This window comes from Phascolarctos cinereus, unplaced genomic scaffold, assembly GCF_003287225.1.
Source record: "Phascolarctos cinereus isolate Bilbo 61053 unplaced genomic scaffold, phaCin_HiC Scaffold_726;HRSCAF=1367, whole genome shotgun sequence".
In the NCBI taxonomy this organism is placed as follows: Eukaryota; Metazoa; Chordata; class Mammalia; order Diprotodontia; family Phascolarctidae; genus Phascolarctos; species Phascolarctos cinereus.
In genome coordinates, this window is record NW_027556098.1 from 240,958,498 (window position 1) to 240,976,462 (window position 17,965).

Genomic DNA, 17,965 nt, shown 5'->3' on the forward strand with positions numbered 1-17,965 from the left:
ATGTTCCCTTAATTTGATTCTATCACCCTTTATATCTAAATCATATGCTGATTTTGAGCTTAATTTAGTACACAGTGTAGGATATTGGTCTCTCCTACTTTCTGCCAGACTGCTTTCCAGTTTTCCCATCAGTTTGTGTGAAATAGTGAGATATTACCACAATAGAGGGGATCTTTGGGTTTATCAAACACTAAGTTACTGTGGTCATTTACTTCTGTTTATTGTGTACCTAATCTATTCCATTGATTAAACACTCTTTTTCTTATCCAGTACCAGATTGTTTTGATGATTGCTGCTTTGTAGTATAGTTTGAGATCTGACATTACTGGTCCACCTTCCTTCACTGTTTTTTTTTTCCTTGATTTCCTTGATGTGCTTAACCTTTTGTTCCTCCTGAGAATTTTTTTTTATTATTTTTCTAGTACTAGAAAGTAATTCTTTATTAGTTTTGTTGTTATATAACCAAATAATTAATTTAGGCAATATTGTCATTTTTATTGCATTGGCTTGGCCTACCCATGAGCAATTGATATTTCTCCAGTTGTTTAAATCTGTCTTTATTTGTGTGGAGGGTGCTTTGTAACTGTGTTCATATAATACTTGGGTATGTCTTAGCAGGCAGATTCCCAACTATTATACTATTTGCAGTTGTTTTAAATGGAATTTCTCTTTCTATCTCTTCCTGTTGAGTTTTGCTGGTAATATAGAGAAATCTTGATAATTTATGTGGGTTTATTTTATATCTTGCAACTTTGCTAAAGTTGTTAATTATTTCAGCTAGTTTTTTAGTTGATTCTCTAGGGTTTTCTAGGCATACCATCATATCATCTACAAAAAGTGATAGTTTTGTTTTCTCCTTGCCTATTCTTATTCCTTCAGTTTTTTTTCTTGTCTTATTGCTATAGCTGACATTTCTAGTATGATATTGAATAATAATGGTGATAATAGATTTCCTTGCTTCTCCCTTGATCTAATTGGAAAGGATTCTAGTTGGTTTCCATTACAAATAATGCTTGCTCTTGATTTTTGACAGTGTAAGACTCTTTTTGAAATAATTAATGTGATTGATATTAGCTTATGCCTACATTTGGGAATCTCAGTGGTAAATTCAAGGATAAATGGAAGACAAAATACGTGTACATGACTGCACTTATATTTTAACTTTTCCCCTGATGGGTTGAATTTGCTAAAATGGTTTTTATTTTTACATATTTTATATCCTTTATAATTATTAGAAAAGTGTATTGTAAGCTCCTTTTTGGCAGGAACTGCCTTTTTTTATATGTGCATCCTCAAGCACTTAGCACAATTCCTGACAGGTAGTTGATGTTTAATAAATATCTATTGACTGACTGACTTTTAAACATTTTAGCACATTTGATACTTAGAGATGTAGTAACTAAACAATTGTGACTATAATATACCTTGGCATGTCTGGATTAATTGTATCTAGGCACAATATGGATTTTTCTTCATCCAGGGAATCCAGAGAGCTGGATTAGCACCTTTCCTTACATGGAGAAAATTGGAGAAGTGCTATAGTGGGCAGCATAAGTGCTCTAGGGGCTGATACTCTATAATCTTTCTAGGAAGCAGACTCTCTCAGGTGGTAAACCTGCTATGCTGGTAAGATCATTGTCATAGATAATGCCATATATTTAGATCTAGAAGAGACTTTAAACTTTAGAAGTCATCCAATCCAACCTCCTCATTTTGTGGATAAGGAAAATGAGGCATAGAGAAGTTAAGTGACTTAACCAAGGTCATGAAGGTAGTGTCAAAGGTGGACCTGGAAAGATTCCTAGTATTTGTGTGGCAACATGATTCAGATAATTTGGAGATCCAAGTAGAGACTGAATAAATTACCTGGTAATTAAAATCATCTAAAACATAGGCATGTTATTAAAGCATGTTAACTTGAGATTACATGAATGGCACTTGCAATAATGCTAATTGGTGTCAGTGATAAGAGTGGATTCTGCCTTTTAATTTTGACATGCATAAGGCTGACTTGGGGCCACAAAAGAGGTGATGAGTAAAAATTGTCTCTAATTTAGTACAAAGCCCCAGTTCCCATTGTTTTCAAATGGTTTCTGATCTTGATATTATTTGGGCTTCTTTAGAAAGAACTGAGACTAATTTAATTGGTCATTGAATATTCCTCTGCAAAACCAGCAAACTGAGTTGACAAGAAATTAAGTTGCTACTAGTGTTTAGAGCAGCAACTTGAAAAATTAACTTCTTAGGGGCAGCTGGGTGGCGCAGTGGATAGAGTACCAGCCCTGGAGTCAGGAGGACCTGAGTTCAAATCCAGTCTCAGACACATAGTATTTCCTAGCTGTGTGACTCTGGGCAAGTCATTTAGCCCCAATTGCCTCACCAAAAAAAAGAAACAAAAAAAACTTTTTGAAATGAGTTAGGTTCTGTTGAAGAACCAGCATGACAGAGTGGAAAGCATGGTGGCTTTGGAGTCAAAGGACCTGGATTTGAATCCTTGTTCTGCCTCCTACTACCTGTGTGATCTTGGGGAAGTTTTTAACCCTTCTGAGCCCCTCTTCTTCATCTCCAAAATGAGGGGGTTGGACTAGCTGACTTCTGAGGTCCCTTCCAGATATAAAGCTATGATCTTATGTCAGAGCTGGAAGAAACCTTAGAGACAGTGGTATTCAACTCCCTCATTTTACAGATGAGATGATAAAGGTTGGTTAATGTCACACAGCTCATTTTTACTAGCAGAGCTAGGACTTAGAACCCTGGTCTAATAACCTCCAGTCCAGCCAGACAAAGATAGTGATGGGACAAAGGCTGTATGTTGCCGCAGGGAAAAGATGGCTGAATCAAGAATTCCAGCTAAGAATGCTTGTGTTAGAATAGAATTACCTACAGTTGATCCTAGATTCTTGGGTTGTTTGGCCAATATGAGGACTACTGTCATGGTTACTCTGACTCATATGAGAGAAGCCGGAGTTCATGTCCAAACTCTGTTTCAGACATAGCCTGAATTTATCTGTGATATATAAACTTATAAATTTAATTTTAAAATTTGCCATTTGGTTCCACCAGATACATTCAAGCGTGGTAAGTTTTTTTTTCTTACCTTTCTCTCTCTCTCTCTCTAACAGGAAGTTTAAATTAGAATAGGAAAAAAATAACCCCAAATCAAATGGCGTAGGTACTATGTTAATGAATGCTATGGATGAGTAAATAGAAGAGTAAATGATCAGTTGAACATATAATGAAAAGTAATCCCTTAATCTTACTTAAGTTACTAGTTGCCTTTTGCTACCAAAAACTGACCCAATACCTCCTTAGAAGACACAGTTTTCCATGTAAAAAGACATATAATGGCTTTCCAGAAGACGAGAACCCAGTCTTCTATGTAAAAGTAAAGAGTCTCACAAGGCTCTAACAAACACTACAGTAGCTGTAGTAATATGTGATCTTTTCTCTGTCACTCTTTCCCCCCATTGCAGTAGAGACTTAGACTTGTTGTGGCTAAATGTAAGCTCTCTAAGGTTCCTGATAGTTCCCAGTATGCTAGTTCATGTTGCTCCCTTATTACAAATTTTCCATTGACCTGCACCATGAATAAAGAGTAAAATTGGGTGATTTCACCTTCATACTTGAAATACCTGACACTTTCAGAAGCAATTGTTTCTGACCCACTTAATATACATAGGCTCACTAGGCAGCAAAGCCTGTGAATTGGAAACTGAGCAATTCCAAATGCTATCTTGCCTGTGTACTTAAAATAACTGGGACACAGAGATTCCAAAACCTCAGAGGTTTTGAAAAAAGGCCCTGAATTTCCAAGAGTGTTTATGGTAACTGGATCTTAATGGTCCCTAGTTCCCAGTTATTGGTTTGCTGCATACATTTTCTTCATGTCCTGGAGTGGTGGGAGACCAACTTCAGAGACAGACAGAAATAGGGAAAACATACAAAAAAACAACCAAAAGGTTGAAAGGGGGAGGGCAGCTGTCCCCCTGACATGGAAGGGCTGGCCCTCTCTGTCAACAAGGAGGGAAAGAAAAGTGGTTAGATATAGCAGAGGAGGGGTAACATAGAACTCTGAGACCATTATGAGTATGTGCCAACCTTGACCTTAAGCACTTAATACAGCTGAGCTTCTTTTCTATATTAATTTATCTTACTTTTTCCTGTCTTTATTTAGTTGTTGTTATTGTTGAGTCTTTTTTCAGTCATGTCTGACTCTTCATAACTCCATTTGGGGTTTTCTTGGCAAAGATCCTGGGGTAGTTTGCCATTTCCTTCTCCAGTTCATTTTACAGATGAGGAATCTGAGCAACGTCAATTCATCAGACCTCAGCTTGTCAATTTTTTAACAAGTCCCAATTTAACCAGTGTTGAACAGTATTCAGCCAGACACAGTGATATATAATCTATACTTTACAATGAATGTAGTGGCAGTAACAGTTACATTCCCTAAATACTCTTCCTTAAAACTATGCGTACAAATAATTTTTGTGATTATAAGGCCAGGGCAAGATAGAATGAATGAATGAATGAAAGAATAAATGAATGAAAGCACTGCTTGTGTGCCAAGAGCTTTTCTTGGCTCTGGGGAGAAAATGGAAGCATATATAATTTCTGTTCTCTAAAAGCTTGTATTCTATCTAATAAGGCAAACAATACACAAGGCAGAGGTGGCCAGAGAGGAGCATTTTGGTCCAGAAAGTTTACAATGATAGCATTGAAATCATAGGGGAGGAGACTGACACATTCCATCTAGTAACATTGGCAGTGTTGAATCAACCATGGATCATGATTCCACAAGAAGAGTATCCTTTATTCAAATGAAACTGTTTCACCAAGGATCTGTCTTGGGCCCTCTTCTCTTCTCCCTCTATATTGTTTAACTTGGCAGTCTCTTCAGCTCCCATGGATTCAATTATCATCTCTTTGCTTTTGATGCTTAAATCGACTTCTCTAGTCCTGCCCTCCTTCCTGACATCTAGACTAATATCTCCAACTGCCTGTTGGACCTAGGGAATTGGATATCCTACAGACATCAACACGTCCCAAATTGAGCCGTTTTCCTTCCCCCCACCCAAGTCTTCCCCTCTTTCTATCACTCTTGAGGATACTATCTTCCTAGTCACAACCTAGCTTACAACCTAGATGATACCTTTATTTCTCATGCTCTTGTACCCCAGTATCCAATCTGTTGCCAAGTCCTGTCAATTCTACCTTCCCCTCCTGTCCTCTGACTTTACCACTATCAATATTCAGGCTGCCATCACCTCACTCCTAAACTATTACAGTAGACTTATGGTTGGTCTTCTGCCTCATGTCTCTTTCTATTCAGGGCCATCCTCCACTTATCAGTGTGGTCTTCCAAAAGTGTAAGTCTATTGGTGTGACTTCCCCCTTACCCCATTCAGTAAACTCTACTGATTCTCTGTTGTCTTTGGGATCAAATATAAAATCTGTTGTTTGCCTTTCAAAGCCCTCGTAACCTGGCCCTCTCCTACCTTTCCAGTCTCCTACATTGCTCCCCTCTCCATACTCTGCAATCTAGTGACACTGGCTTCCTTGTTGTTCCTGGCACATGATATTCCATTTCCCAACTCTAGACATTGTCATTGGCTGTCCCTTATATCTGGCATTCTGTCCTTCCTCATGTTTACCTCCTAGCCTCCCTAGCTCCCTTCAAATCCTAGCTAAATTTCTACCCTTTGCAAGCAGCCTTTCTTGATCCTCTTTAATGCTAATTTATTCCCTCTAAAAATTATCTTTAATTTATCCTTTATACATCTTGTTTATATATAGTTCTTTTCAACTTGTTTCTCCTATTAGACTATAATCTCAAGAGCAGAAAGAACCTTTTTTTTCATTTCTTTTTATCCCTGGCACATAATATAGTGTCTGGCACTGTAGTCGACCTTTAATAAAGTCTTGTTGACTTGATTAAGGTAGAAGAGGTACTTAGAAGAAACTGTATTTTCACCCCCTTAGGGCACATGGCTCCTCAGGGTGGTGGTGGCAGGAAACAGAACAATTTCCCTCTTAGCAACCTAAAAATGAACAGAGCTGTTCTACTTTTACACTTCTGGGAAGTGGTTTATCCCCTGACCTATGTAAACCCACTGAGGGGTTAAGAATTAAGCAGATTATCACCTTAAAAAAAAAGATGCATAGATCCATTATAAAATGTTTTTATTTATTTTACATTTTGTACAGTATCCTAATCTTTAGAAACAAAATAATTTCCTAAAAACCTCTTGGGGCCTAGTAAATGATTTTGATATATCTTCATTTTTCTTTATTTATGGTACTTGATTTTTTTATTTTCATAACAGAATTTATCAGGCAAAGGAGCTTGGTTTTCTCTTAGTTTTCATTTATAATTTTCACTTTATGTAAATTCACATTATGCAAATTCAACTTTACATAAAGAATTCTGAAAGAAATTCAAATTAAAAAAACCCAACAACACCTATGTTAATTTTGCTGTATAGGACTGTGCTCACTCTCTCCACTCCTGCCCCTCAGCTCAGGATTCTGTGGCCTCCCATCCTCTCCACAAAAAAAAAAAATCAAAACAAAAAACACAACCGTAAAAAAAAAAAAACACACCTTCACATGAAAGCAGAAAAACAGAAGCTGAAAGACTACTGCTGGATGGGGGCTCAACTTGAGACCTCTGTGCTGAGGGGTTGCCTTTTGCTCCACTCCACCCACTTGCCATGCCTCCCTTCATGTCTAGCCCCCTTGTGTCTGTCTGTGTAGTGTGCCTGTCCCTGCCTTGCTGCCCTCCATATTCTTCCTTCTGCTCCAGCCACCACATATCCTTGAATGATGTGCCAGCCCCTCACTTTCCACTGGTCTACCAGCCCCTTTTGTCTCTCTCCCTTCCTAACCCTGGTTGATGGGCAAATTCGCATTATGTAAAATCACTTTACACAGAGGTCTGAAGAGCAGTCCACTTACATAAAGGAAGAATTGTCGTATTTTGATTTGATTGCTCTGTATTCCAGTTATTCATATGGGGCCTGTTCACCTTTGATAGCCTGCACTAGTGGCTCCCATTCCATTAATAGAAGTGACAGAGAGGCCGACTACAGAATATAACTCATAATAGAATGACAATGTTGTTCATTGAGGAAGTGCCTTGAGAGCATCTCAGTCACCAATATTCCTCTATGATTAGCTGTAATAAAGGGAAGAATATTATTTTGTTCTGGCCTGTTTGCTCTTCAATTGCCTGGAACTGTCAGAATTATTCATACTTTTTTTTTTTGGTTGTTGATGAGATTGCTTTCTCCATCCAAATCCTACTGTGGGCTCTCACATGCTATAGCAGACATGAGCTAACTTGGGTAGCTACACTGGCTAGGTTTGTATCATTATATTTTTTTGAAGGATGGAAAAGCTAGCTTGGATAACTCAGTGGGTTGTTTCTCATTTGGTTTTAATTAAAAGCAGTAAACTCAGAGTCAGAAAACCAGCTGCCATGTCCTGGAGATGGCTTCTGAGGTGCCTTTCAGCTATGATCCTGTAACCTAACATTTACCAACTAGGGGACTCAGGGTGAGTCACTTACTTCTGAACTTTAGTTTCTCTATTTATAAAATGAAAATTTACAAATATATATGTATGTATATATATACATACACACATCCATACATATATATGTGTGTATATATATATATATATGTACATACATACATACATACATATTTTATGTGTGTGTGTGTATACACACACACACACACACACATATATATCACGGCCTATCTCATGGACAAAGATTTAAGTGCTCATGAATATTGTCATTGTTTATATCATTGTTATAAACTTTTGGGGGGGTTTTAGTGACTTTTTAGTGCCAACATATTTCATTGTATATTTTCCCCAAAAGTTTGAAAAGGATATAAAATTTTGTTCTGCACATTTGAAGTTCTAATAACTAGCTTCATAGCAACTACCACTATTGAGCCTATCTTTAATGGTGTGGGTGGGGGAACATTCCAAGAATTGACACCAATATGAAATCAATCCAATTCAATAAACATTTATTAAAGACCATGGTAGGCATAGTAGAGAGTTAATCAGAAAGGAGTAAAAGAATTTTCATCAGACCTCAGTTGAGACTAAATCACATAAATTGGTAGTGAATCCAGATGACGTAGTTGCATGACTCGATCTAGTAACATCTAGCAGTATGTGAGTAGGAATGGAGAAAGTGAATGGATGGGGTAATAGATAAATGTTTGGCAAAGTATGACTGATGATAGGACAATGGAGAAAGGGATTCAAGTATAGTTGTTACTCTATGTTTGAACTGGCAAACCATATAGTCAAGACTGTGAAGAAAGGAAAGTAAGGCCAGAGCAAGAGTAACTGACTAAGAGAACAGGAAGGGTGGAGAAACTGGAGGTCATCTTTAGGATGAAGAATAGTTATATGAGAAGTGAAACAAAGGGAGAAATCAAAAGATAAGAGGTTGTGTCCAAAGATAGGAAGTTTCATTTTTGAATCATGGAAGTGGAACAGTATAGGTAATAGTGAGATGACATGTATGACCATCCCGCTGTATGGATGAAGTTGAATGAAAATGTAGGTCATAGAGTTTAGGAGCTTGATGATCTAGGAGATGAGAATGTCCAAGGAAACACTGACATACTTAATGAAATCCCCAAATATGAAGGCAACATATGGAGAGGGAAGGAAGACTATGAGTGAGGTACTGAACTCTGAGAGGGAAGGTGGATGACCTATAGGCCAGGAGATAAACATAAGGACTTACACTGGCTGATAAAGATAGAAAGAGTTAACCTAAAAGATGGAGAGGTTGTTGAGTTAGAGTGGCAAAGGAATGATCTGGAAGCAAGTGTAAGAGACGGAGACTGTGCTTATTCTTTCTATTAGCCCTGGTCTTTGGGGACTAGGAAGGAGCATCCAGTACTGGAGAAAATAGCCAGAGGTTAAATGAATAGAGAGGCACTATGACAAAGAGCCTGGCTAACCTAGGCTCAGGTCCTTCTTCTTTGTTTTTGTTTTTTTTTTAGGAATTTGGAGTTAAGTGCCTTGCCCAGGGTCACACAGCTAGTAAGTGTTATGTATCGGAGGCTGGATTTGAACTCAGGTCCTCCTGAATCCAGGGCCGGTACGCTATCCACTGCGCCATCTAGCTGCCCCTCAGGTCCTTCTTCTGATACATACTGGCTGTGTAGCCCTGGGCAAGTCACTTAACCTTTCCATTATATAAGAAATTCTCTAAGACCAGAAGTTGTAGAGCAGTTTCAATCTGCATTGGTAAAGGGAGTTTCCTTACTCGAGTTCCACATTCTAGTGCAATCACAAGTCCAGTCTCTGTGTTCATCCTTACCTCTTGTTGTGCATTCTAACCCAGAATTTCTAAACAAAACACCTTAACTAAGACAAGTGTTATTCTCTTAAAATTAGTCACCTTGCAAAGCTATGCACTTATTCCAGTGGTGTTATATAATGCAAAGCATCATTCCAGTGGTGAACATCCATCCATATTAACTGCTCCAAAAGATAACACTCACTTGGTTGTATAAATTTTGATGTGTATGTTTTAAAAAATCACACTTATTAGTTTAGAGTCATACTGTAGCACCAATGCAAGTGAAGCAGATCGAATACAGTTCATCAAACACATTGAATACCTGCTGCATGCAAAGTGCTGTGCTAAGCACTCAGTGAATAGAAAGGTAAATAACATGGTTTTTTTTCTCCTTAAGAATGAGCACTTTTAAAAGATTATTAGAAATGGCGATTGTGAAGTCTATGATGACTTTGAGAGAACAATTTCCGTAGGGTGTTGTGAGAAGGAAGGAAGGAAGGAAACAAGCATTTATTAAGCACCTCCTATGTGCCAGGTATGGAGATGAGGAATGAGTGGGTGTTAAGGAATTGGGGACAATGAGTCAAGTGAGATTCAAGAAATCTGACACTGGATGGGAAGAATGCTCAAGGGGATAAAAGGACCTGAAGAAGGTATGCGGTTTTTGTTTGGGTTTTTTTGTTTTGTTTTAGGACTGAGGAGACCTGAGCATATTTGTAAATCAAGGGAAAGGAGCCAATAGAGAGGAAGAAAGGTTAGATGAAGAATAGAAGGAAGAATTGATGGAGCAAGACCTTGGCAGAAGTAAGATGGATTAAGATCAAGGGCACAATTGGAGGGCATCGTGATGGGAAAAAAGACATCTACCAATTTCTGGGACAGATAAGGGAATTCTGAGAAGGCAGTTAATTATTCACCAGGGCAACAACTCAATTCCCTGGCATCTTTGCTGGTAGTAGACAATACGGCTATGGTCATTTAAATAAAATTGACCATACTCTTCAAATGCATCTGCTGTGTCATCAGCTAAAAAGACTCTGTTTTAGCAAGGTACATTTAAGTTTTGCCAAAAAACAAAACAAAACAAAATGAAAAACAAAAACCTTCCAGCCCTTGTGATATATAGACTTCCTGTAACTAATAATGTAAATAGGCTTGCTCCTCCCATATTTTTCTCTTCTATTTGAAAGAACATTAATTTCAGCTCTATAGGACAAACATGTTGTGAAAATATACAAATTACCTCTATTCTGCTTACATCGCCTTCAACTGTAGATTGACCTTAAGTGTCTTCTAAAGAATATGAAACTTAGCTGGGTGGCACAATGGATAGAGTGTTGGATTTGGAGTCAGGAAGGCCCCTGAGTTCGAATACTATTTCAGACACTTAGCTCTGTGACCCTGGGCCACTTAATATGTCTAAGCCTCAGCATCCTCCACTATAAAATGAAGATAATAATAGTTCCTTCCTTACAAGGTTGTTAGAAGAATCAGATCAAATAACAAGTGGAAAGCACTTTGCAAAATTTCAAGTGCTATATAAATGATAGGTATTTTTTATTACACAGGAAATGCACTTTCACCATCACCTGTGATAAGGATAATTTTTACATGCTTATCAATGCTAACCCAAGTTTGACTTCTGGGAGACAGTATAATGTAGTGAAAAGAACATTGGACTTCGAGTCAGGAGATCTTGATTTGAATGTGACTCTGCTGCTTATTAGCTAAGTGACAGTAACTAAATCACTTTATCTCTAAATCTCAGTTTGCTTATTTGTAAAGTGGGGAAATAACGCTTGTATCACCTATCTACAGGGCTGTGGTGAGGACAACATGAGATAGTTTGTCAGGTACCTTATAAACTTTAAATTATTAACATTATTTTTAGAACCATTGTTCTATTTAGAAACATATACTCTCTGTTTAATTTCTATGTTACTATATTGAAATAGTTAAGAATGCTGAGTACCTGGAAGCTAGATGTAGTTTCATATAGAGAGTTAAAAATGTTATGAACATTGGATGTCCTTGAATCAAAGCTTTGCATTGAAAAGTAACACAGCCTGAACCATCATTCATATAGGTAAGAAGTTCTTTCATGGAGTATTATACCTTTTAATTAAATGTTCATTGTCCTCACTACCACTGACACCTAAAACCATGCATTGTTGTTGCAATTCTTTTTAACCTGAGATGGCATGCAAGCAAAATAAAAGGTTATCCCGATACTTCAGACAGAAAAATCCACTTTCTTCTAAATATCTAGATTTGCTTTTTCCCATATTCACTGAATAATTCTACAGACAGCCACTTAACTTTGTGTAGACCTGACAATACATCACTCAATTCTAATAGAGAAATTTGTGTAGAAAGATAGCTAAAATAAGCATCAATATGTTGTTATCAATATTCACTGGAATCTAAGGGTTTTACTGCTTACCAACTAAAAGGTAACTAACATGGATTCTTCGTGTTGTGAACAGGAAATGTTTGATGTTATCCTGGATGAAAATCAGCTTGAGGATGCATGTGAACATTTGGCAGAATACCTTGAGGCATACTGGCGTGCTACACACACAACAAGTAGCACCCCTATGACACCTCTACTTGGAAGAAATTTGGGCTCCACAGCACTTTCACCGTACCCCACTGCAATCTCTGGATTACAGGTACCTGTTGACTCAGTCACTTTTTCAAGCACTTTCCCAACACCTAATAGACTAATGATGGTGAACCTGAGGAGGGAAATACTCCATGGGAAACATAAAAACATCATTTATTAACAGACTACTATGTGCGTTATAATGCTAGGCCTTGAAGGCAATATAAAGTTGAGATCATCTTTATGTAGGTAACTTCAAAATTTCCATGTTTTAATACTTTAATTGATCTGTGATCTCATCATTGTAACTATTCCCTGTAATGGTTTAGATTACAACATATTCACGGTGTTTCATTCTGTGCTTCTTTCAATCATATCCTCTATAAAGAATCCATACTAACATGCTGTGGACTTCATCTAAACCTTTTGCTATTACATGGATACCAGTGGGACACACAGATTGTCAATTAGTTATCCCTTATTCTTTCTATGTGATGAATTTTCTTCCTTTTCTAGTTGTAGTTCTCTCTGAAGATATTGTTTATACTGTCTTTCTTGTATAATTCATCTTTAGTAATATGCTATAGTTTACTTACTCTCACCATGTATTTGTCCTTGCGCTTTGGGTTACCCACAATTTGAATACTTCAGAGAGTGTGTATTTCATTGCCTGTCATCATGTAGCAACATGGGAAGAATTCTGATGTTAAAAAGATGGTCCCTTGTATCAGTAATAAGCTTGGAGTCATTAGAAGCAATATACATCTTCTGAAATGGGCCAAGTTTGTTGCCTATCTTCATTGCCTTTCCAAGATACATACTCTAATGGAAGCAGGTCTATGGACCATCTCTCCAATTAAATTCATGTCAACAAACATTCATTAAATATATATTCTGTGAAAGATACTATAGCAGGTGGTGGAAAGACAAAGACAAAATTAAAATAATCCGTGTCCTCAAGGAGCTCATATTCTTCTAGAGGGATACAAAATATATACAAATAGATATATTACAAGGAAAATGAAAGGGAGAACACTAACAACAGGTGAAGATTAGGGAAGGCTTTATGGAGGAGGTGGCAAATAAGCTAAGCTTTGAAGAAAAACAAGGATTCTGAAAGGTAGATGTGAATCCAATTGCCTTTTATATATCATGCTTATTGTACTTTTTTCATTCATCAAGGATATTCAATATATGGGCAGCTTAATCTAATAAGGATTTTTTCAGAGAAAAGAAAATGGGCAATAACTTGCAGTGATTGATATTTTCTTAATAACTCATTAAAGGGTGTAATCGTTTCTGATATTTTCCCGGTGTTTGTCATTCTCCAATTCCATATATCTTGAGAAAAAATCTCTTTACAGTTTCTAAATCGTGCTGTATCCATTACAGACCTCTGTATTTTCTTTGTCTAGTCTCTCTGTTTTCCTCATCTTCTTCTTTCTTAACACTCTTTCTTTTTCCTCATGCAGCACAACAAGGGCATTAGACAATGTCTTGCAAAGCTTTTTGCAAACATTAAAGTGCTATATAAATACCAGCTGTTATTATCATTAGTAATGCTGGGGGCTTTTTGCAAATTTTTTTTTTATGAGTACTACAATACAAGATGACCAAATGTCCCAGGAATGATGTTTCTTGTTACCTTTGGATGCACAATGAAACCAACTATGCCAACTACATTTTTTGGCCTTTTTTCTCTCAAACCATCTTTGCATTTAGCTGTGATTTATTTTTGTCTTCTCTTTTATATTGAGAACATCAAGATTGGCACAACTCAGTTCCTTCAATAGAGTGTATACTCATTGGTCAAAAGGCAGTTCAATATGTTGGATAAACCACTGAACTTGGAGTCAAGTTAAAATCCTGCCTCATTCATTTGTCTGACCCTAGGCAAGTCATTAAACTTCTCTAAGCCAAAGTTTATTAAGCTATAAGATGAGTAGGTTGGGTTCCCTTATAGCTCTAAGTTTATGGTCCTAAGGATCTCATATTTTCAGTTCCAACAACTCTGTTAATATTTAGTCTAAAAACTGTGTAATTCTTAGTAACTTCTTTTTCCATCACTCAGCTACTGTTGCTAGAGAAGTTGAAGGAGACTTATGGAACTATGAGTCATTGTGCAATTTTCTTTGTTTAGGGTGTTATAGTGGCCAAAGAATTCATCACTAAGTGGTCATCTTTCCAGTACTGGTCTCCAGGAGTCAGAAATGTAAAATCAAGCCTCAGGTCCTTAATAGCTCTGTGATCCTGGGCAAATCACTTAACCTCTGTCTGCCTCAGTTTCCTCATCTGTAAAATGAGGATGATCATAATAGCACTTATCTCACAGGGTTGTTGTGAGGATTAAATGAGATATTTGGAAAGCACCTAGCACAATTCTGGCATATAGTAACTGCTATTATAAATAACAATTATATTATCATCATCATGGTTCTCCAGACTTAGCCAGGTTCATCCCTGGAAAGCAGACATAGGCTGTTGCTAGAACTATTCTGTAGCTTTTCCAAACTAGTAGAGCCTGCCAGAGTTTATGCTTTGCTTGCATGACCATGGTCACTTGTAGACCATGATGAAACAAAGAAACCTAGGACTTTGTCCAAGTCTGTATTTACACAGCTAAACTCTCTCAGGAACTCCTAGCTGACCACTTAAAAATCTGCTGGACAGCTCCACCTGAATGTCCTGTGTTTACCTCAAACTTAATATGTTCAAAACTGAGTTCATCATCATCTTCCTTCCCTTCCTTCAACTTCTGTCTCTCAGTTGAACCTTCCCTAGTCACTCAGCTTCATAACTTTGGAAGCATTCTCAGTGTTTTCTTGAACTTGGCAATTAGGAGATCATTGGAGACCTTTGAAGGAATGTTTTCAGTAGAGTGGTGGAGTTAAAAGCCTTATCCAAAAGAATAAGGAAAGAGTGTATATTAAAGAATTAGAGGTATTAGGTATAGCCAACTTTCGGAAAAGTACTTCTGTCTAGACATATTATGAAGTAGCTAACTTATTTTTCCTTTAGCACATCCTGTTCTCCTTTCAGTATCCTCTCCGATGTACCCTCTACCCTAATGCTTTAGGGGAAAGCACCTCACATGTTGAGCAACATACAATAATAACATACTGTCTTAATACTTAATTCTTAAATGTCTCTGTGATCTCATTACTATGGATGTTCTCTCCAGAGATACTGATCAAAAGCCATTCATGCTTGTTGAATCCCCATAAGTTCACTAAAGGGAGTCCACCCAACACTCTAGGGGCCTTCATCACTTTCTCCTGTTATCATAAAGATTCAGTGGATCATACAGACCACCCAAAGCTGTCCCTTGCTCTCACCACATAATAAGCTCACCTTCTTTTTTTTTAATTATCTATTTCTTTGATAGGATTCTTTACTTTCATTCTTCCACATAGTTCATTATTTATAGTATTATGTGATGAAGCCTACTAACACTCCATTGCCTTTGATATAATAATCAATTTAAATGTTTAAACATACATCAAAATTATGTGAGATTTCTTGAAAAATGTAGCCACAGGGATAAACTTCTTTGTGTATACCTTCTTTGTTATTATCAGGCAAGCCATAAAACAGGAAGATATGATTACCAAAGGTATTTACTACTTTCATGGGAGACAGCCAGCAGAGAGTCCAAGTTAAAAAGGAAGGGATTTCACCTAGATCATGAGATTTTCCAGATGCTCCTACTTGTGGATACTATTATACTGGCTGCATTAAATTGTGGAATGCTATAGTTCTTGCAGGATGAGATGCATAACCATTTGAAAAAAAGTTTGGCATAACTATCCACTCAGAAAGAACCAAGTGGACAAAGTATTCCTATTTTCTAAAGTATGATATAGAGTTGGTTAGGCAACTCATAACTCATCATCTATGTATATGCCTTGGGAAGATACCGCAGATGGACCATGGATTCTATCCAGATTTAAATAGAAGGAGGAAATCAACCAAGATTGCCTATGGAAATTGCAGAGCTTATTTAATGACCCCAAATTTTGACCTAAAATGAATATCCATATTTTAAATATTAATATTCTTCTGATGTATCACTATAAGTCATAATTATCAAACAGAATATTTAAGTTCTATTAAAATTTATATTACTCTTACAAGTCCCTAAGAAGTAAATCTAATGGTGGATGTTTCAGTTATGCATTTGGCAATAGATTGGCATTTTGGCAACTCAAATGGCAGCTACCAAGTAGGGAGCTAGCAAGGGCTCCCATGATGTTCTTTGAAAGTGCAGAATCTAGGCATGGCTGAACTTATAGAATATGTTCCTAAGCATATTTCCAAGTGTGCAAGTATAGCCCCTACACACATAATGTCTTGCATAGGATCCTGCCTTAGTCAGCAACCATAGAAATTCTCCAGCAGGGAATGTGGAGATGGGTATAAATGGAAAATTTTCTCTCCTCTGCTGTTCTTTTGTGTACATTGTAGTATGTTCAGACCCAGACATGGAGAATCAGAGTGATTATACTACCAAATGAATGTTGCCTTTGCTGAATTAATTATTATTTACCACTTACCCAGCAGCTGCTGAAATGTATTTGAGACCCCCAACTTACTGACTGTGAGAAACATGTAGTCAATTGAACCTTCCTGCATCATGACTAGTTTTGTTTTAATGGGTTATAATGATAGTCATAATTGTAGACCATGTGGAGTTAACTCTGAGATAAATGGCACTCTCTGAAATGCTATTATAGCTACATTACTATGCTATAAAATGGCATCTGTATCAGTAGAAAAAGTACCATATGAATGAGTAGCTTTAAAGGGTGGAAATGAACAGAGAAAAATACTATAAGGTAGATATAGTATGTCCACTGAACTATATCTTGGTTTCACTTACTGTAGAGCTGATCTGGATGTAGCATTTTCATTGTCTTGTTTGGATCAGTTCTGGGAAGCACACTGAAGAATTTAAAATAGACTTATTAAGAGGTATGTTTCTGTAATATGTATGTAGAAGTTCAGTTATTATGAAGATGACACTACTGACATATCATCAGGACTTTCATTTAGTGTTTATTTTCCCATCCTGGTAACAAGTCCTCACTGAGCCATTTGTATCACTGTTTTTGCTTATGACTGATGGCACACGTTTGCTAGACTACTGATTAGGGCTAAGGGTACAACATGTCTATGTCTGTGTCTGACTCTGTCTATGTCTGCGAAACAGTTTTCTCTTTTGTGAAGCTAAAAATCTTGTAGGAAAAAAGAAACCTAGGACCTATCTCATTAGGATATGGCTCACCACTAACATAAGTAGCTTAAGCTATTGGTAAGATGCAGGTAGACACTGTACATGCACGCTGTGCATACACACATATATGGCTCAGGTGGCCATGCTGGAGAGAGTGGGCCAATGCCGATGGAGATTTTGAACTTGAAGCTCTTAAGAATTCCTACAAATTGGAAATACAAGTTCATTGTTCCTTACTCTGGTATCAGTAGGTGGGATGATCCAATGGCAAAGTTTCTGCTGTCCCACTGTGGGAAAATTGTGATGAAAGTATAACTTTCTGATGGGCTCTGTCATATTGGGCATTTGGTCCTGAAGAGGACTTGAGAGGTTTGGCAGGAAAGGATGAATACTAGGCCTGGGTCCAATAAGAGAAAATACGAAGAAGGGAAATTCTAAAGTCAGGAACTAATGCCATGCTGACTTGAGAGGGAAGATGATAGCAGTGCAATCAGTATGTTGTATCAGAGGTTATACAAAGAGCACGGAACAAGGAGGAAAGTTTAAGTGTTAGACCTAAGGGGGATCTCACAATGAAGTTTAGGACCTTGTTAATAACAGACAATTTGCTTTCTCAGCTTTTAGTTGGCTGTAAGGCCTTGGCCTGTGACTCACTACAGCCCAATATGCCTTTAAGTATGTTGGCGGTAGGGAAATGAAAACAAGTATATCGATACTTGACCCTGAACCAGCATTCTTATTTTGTGTCATTAATGACCTAGAACAGCTTCTGACTTTAATTATAGCTTTT

The 17,965-nt window shown here is 37.3% G+C and overlaps 1 protein-coding gene across 6 annotated transcripts in view; it reads left to right on the top strand.

The window, feature by feature from the left end:
• Positions 1–17,965, top strand: part of CACNB4 (calcium voltage-gated channel auxiliary subunit beta 4) — a 334,518-nt gene that overhangs the window by 305,089 nt on the left and 11,464 nt on the right. For all 6 annotated transcript variants that reach the window (XM_020970344.2, XM_020970346.2, XM_020970347.2 and 3 more), the window contains one exon: positions 11,824–12,009. In XM_020970344.2, coding sequence (XP_020826003.1) covers positions 11,824–12,009 — 186 coding nt within the window. The remainder of the gene's footprint in view (positions 1–11,823; positions 12,010–17,965) is intronic.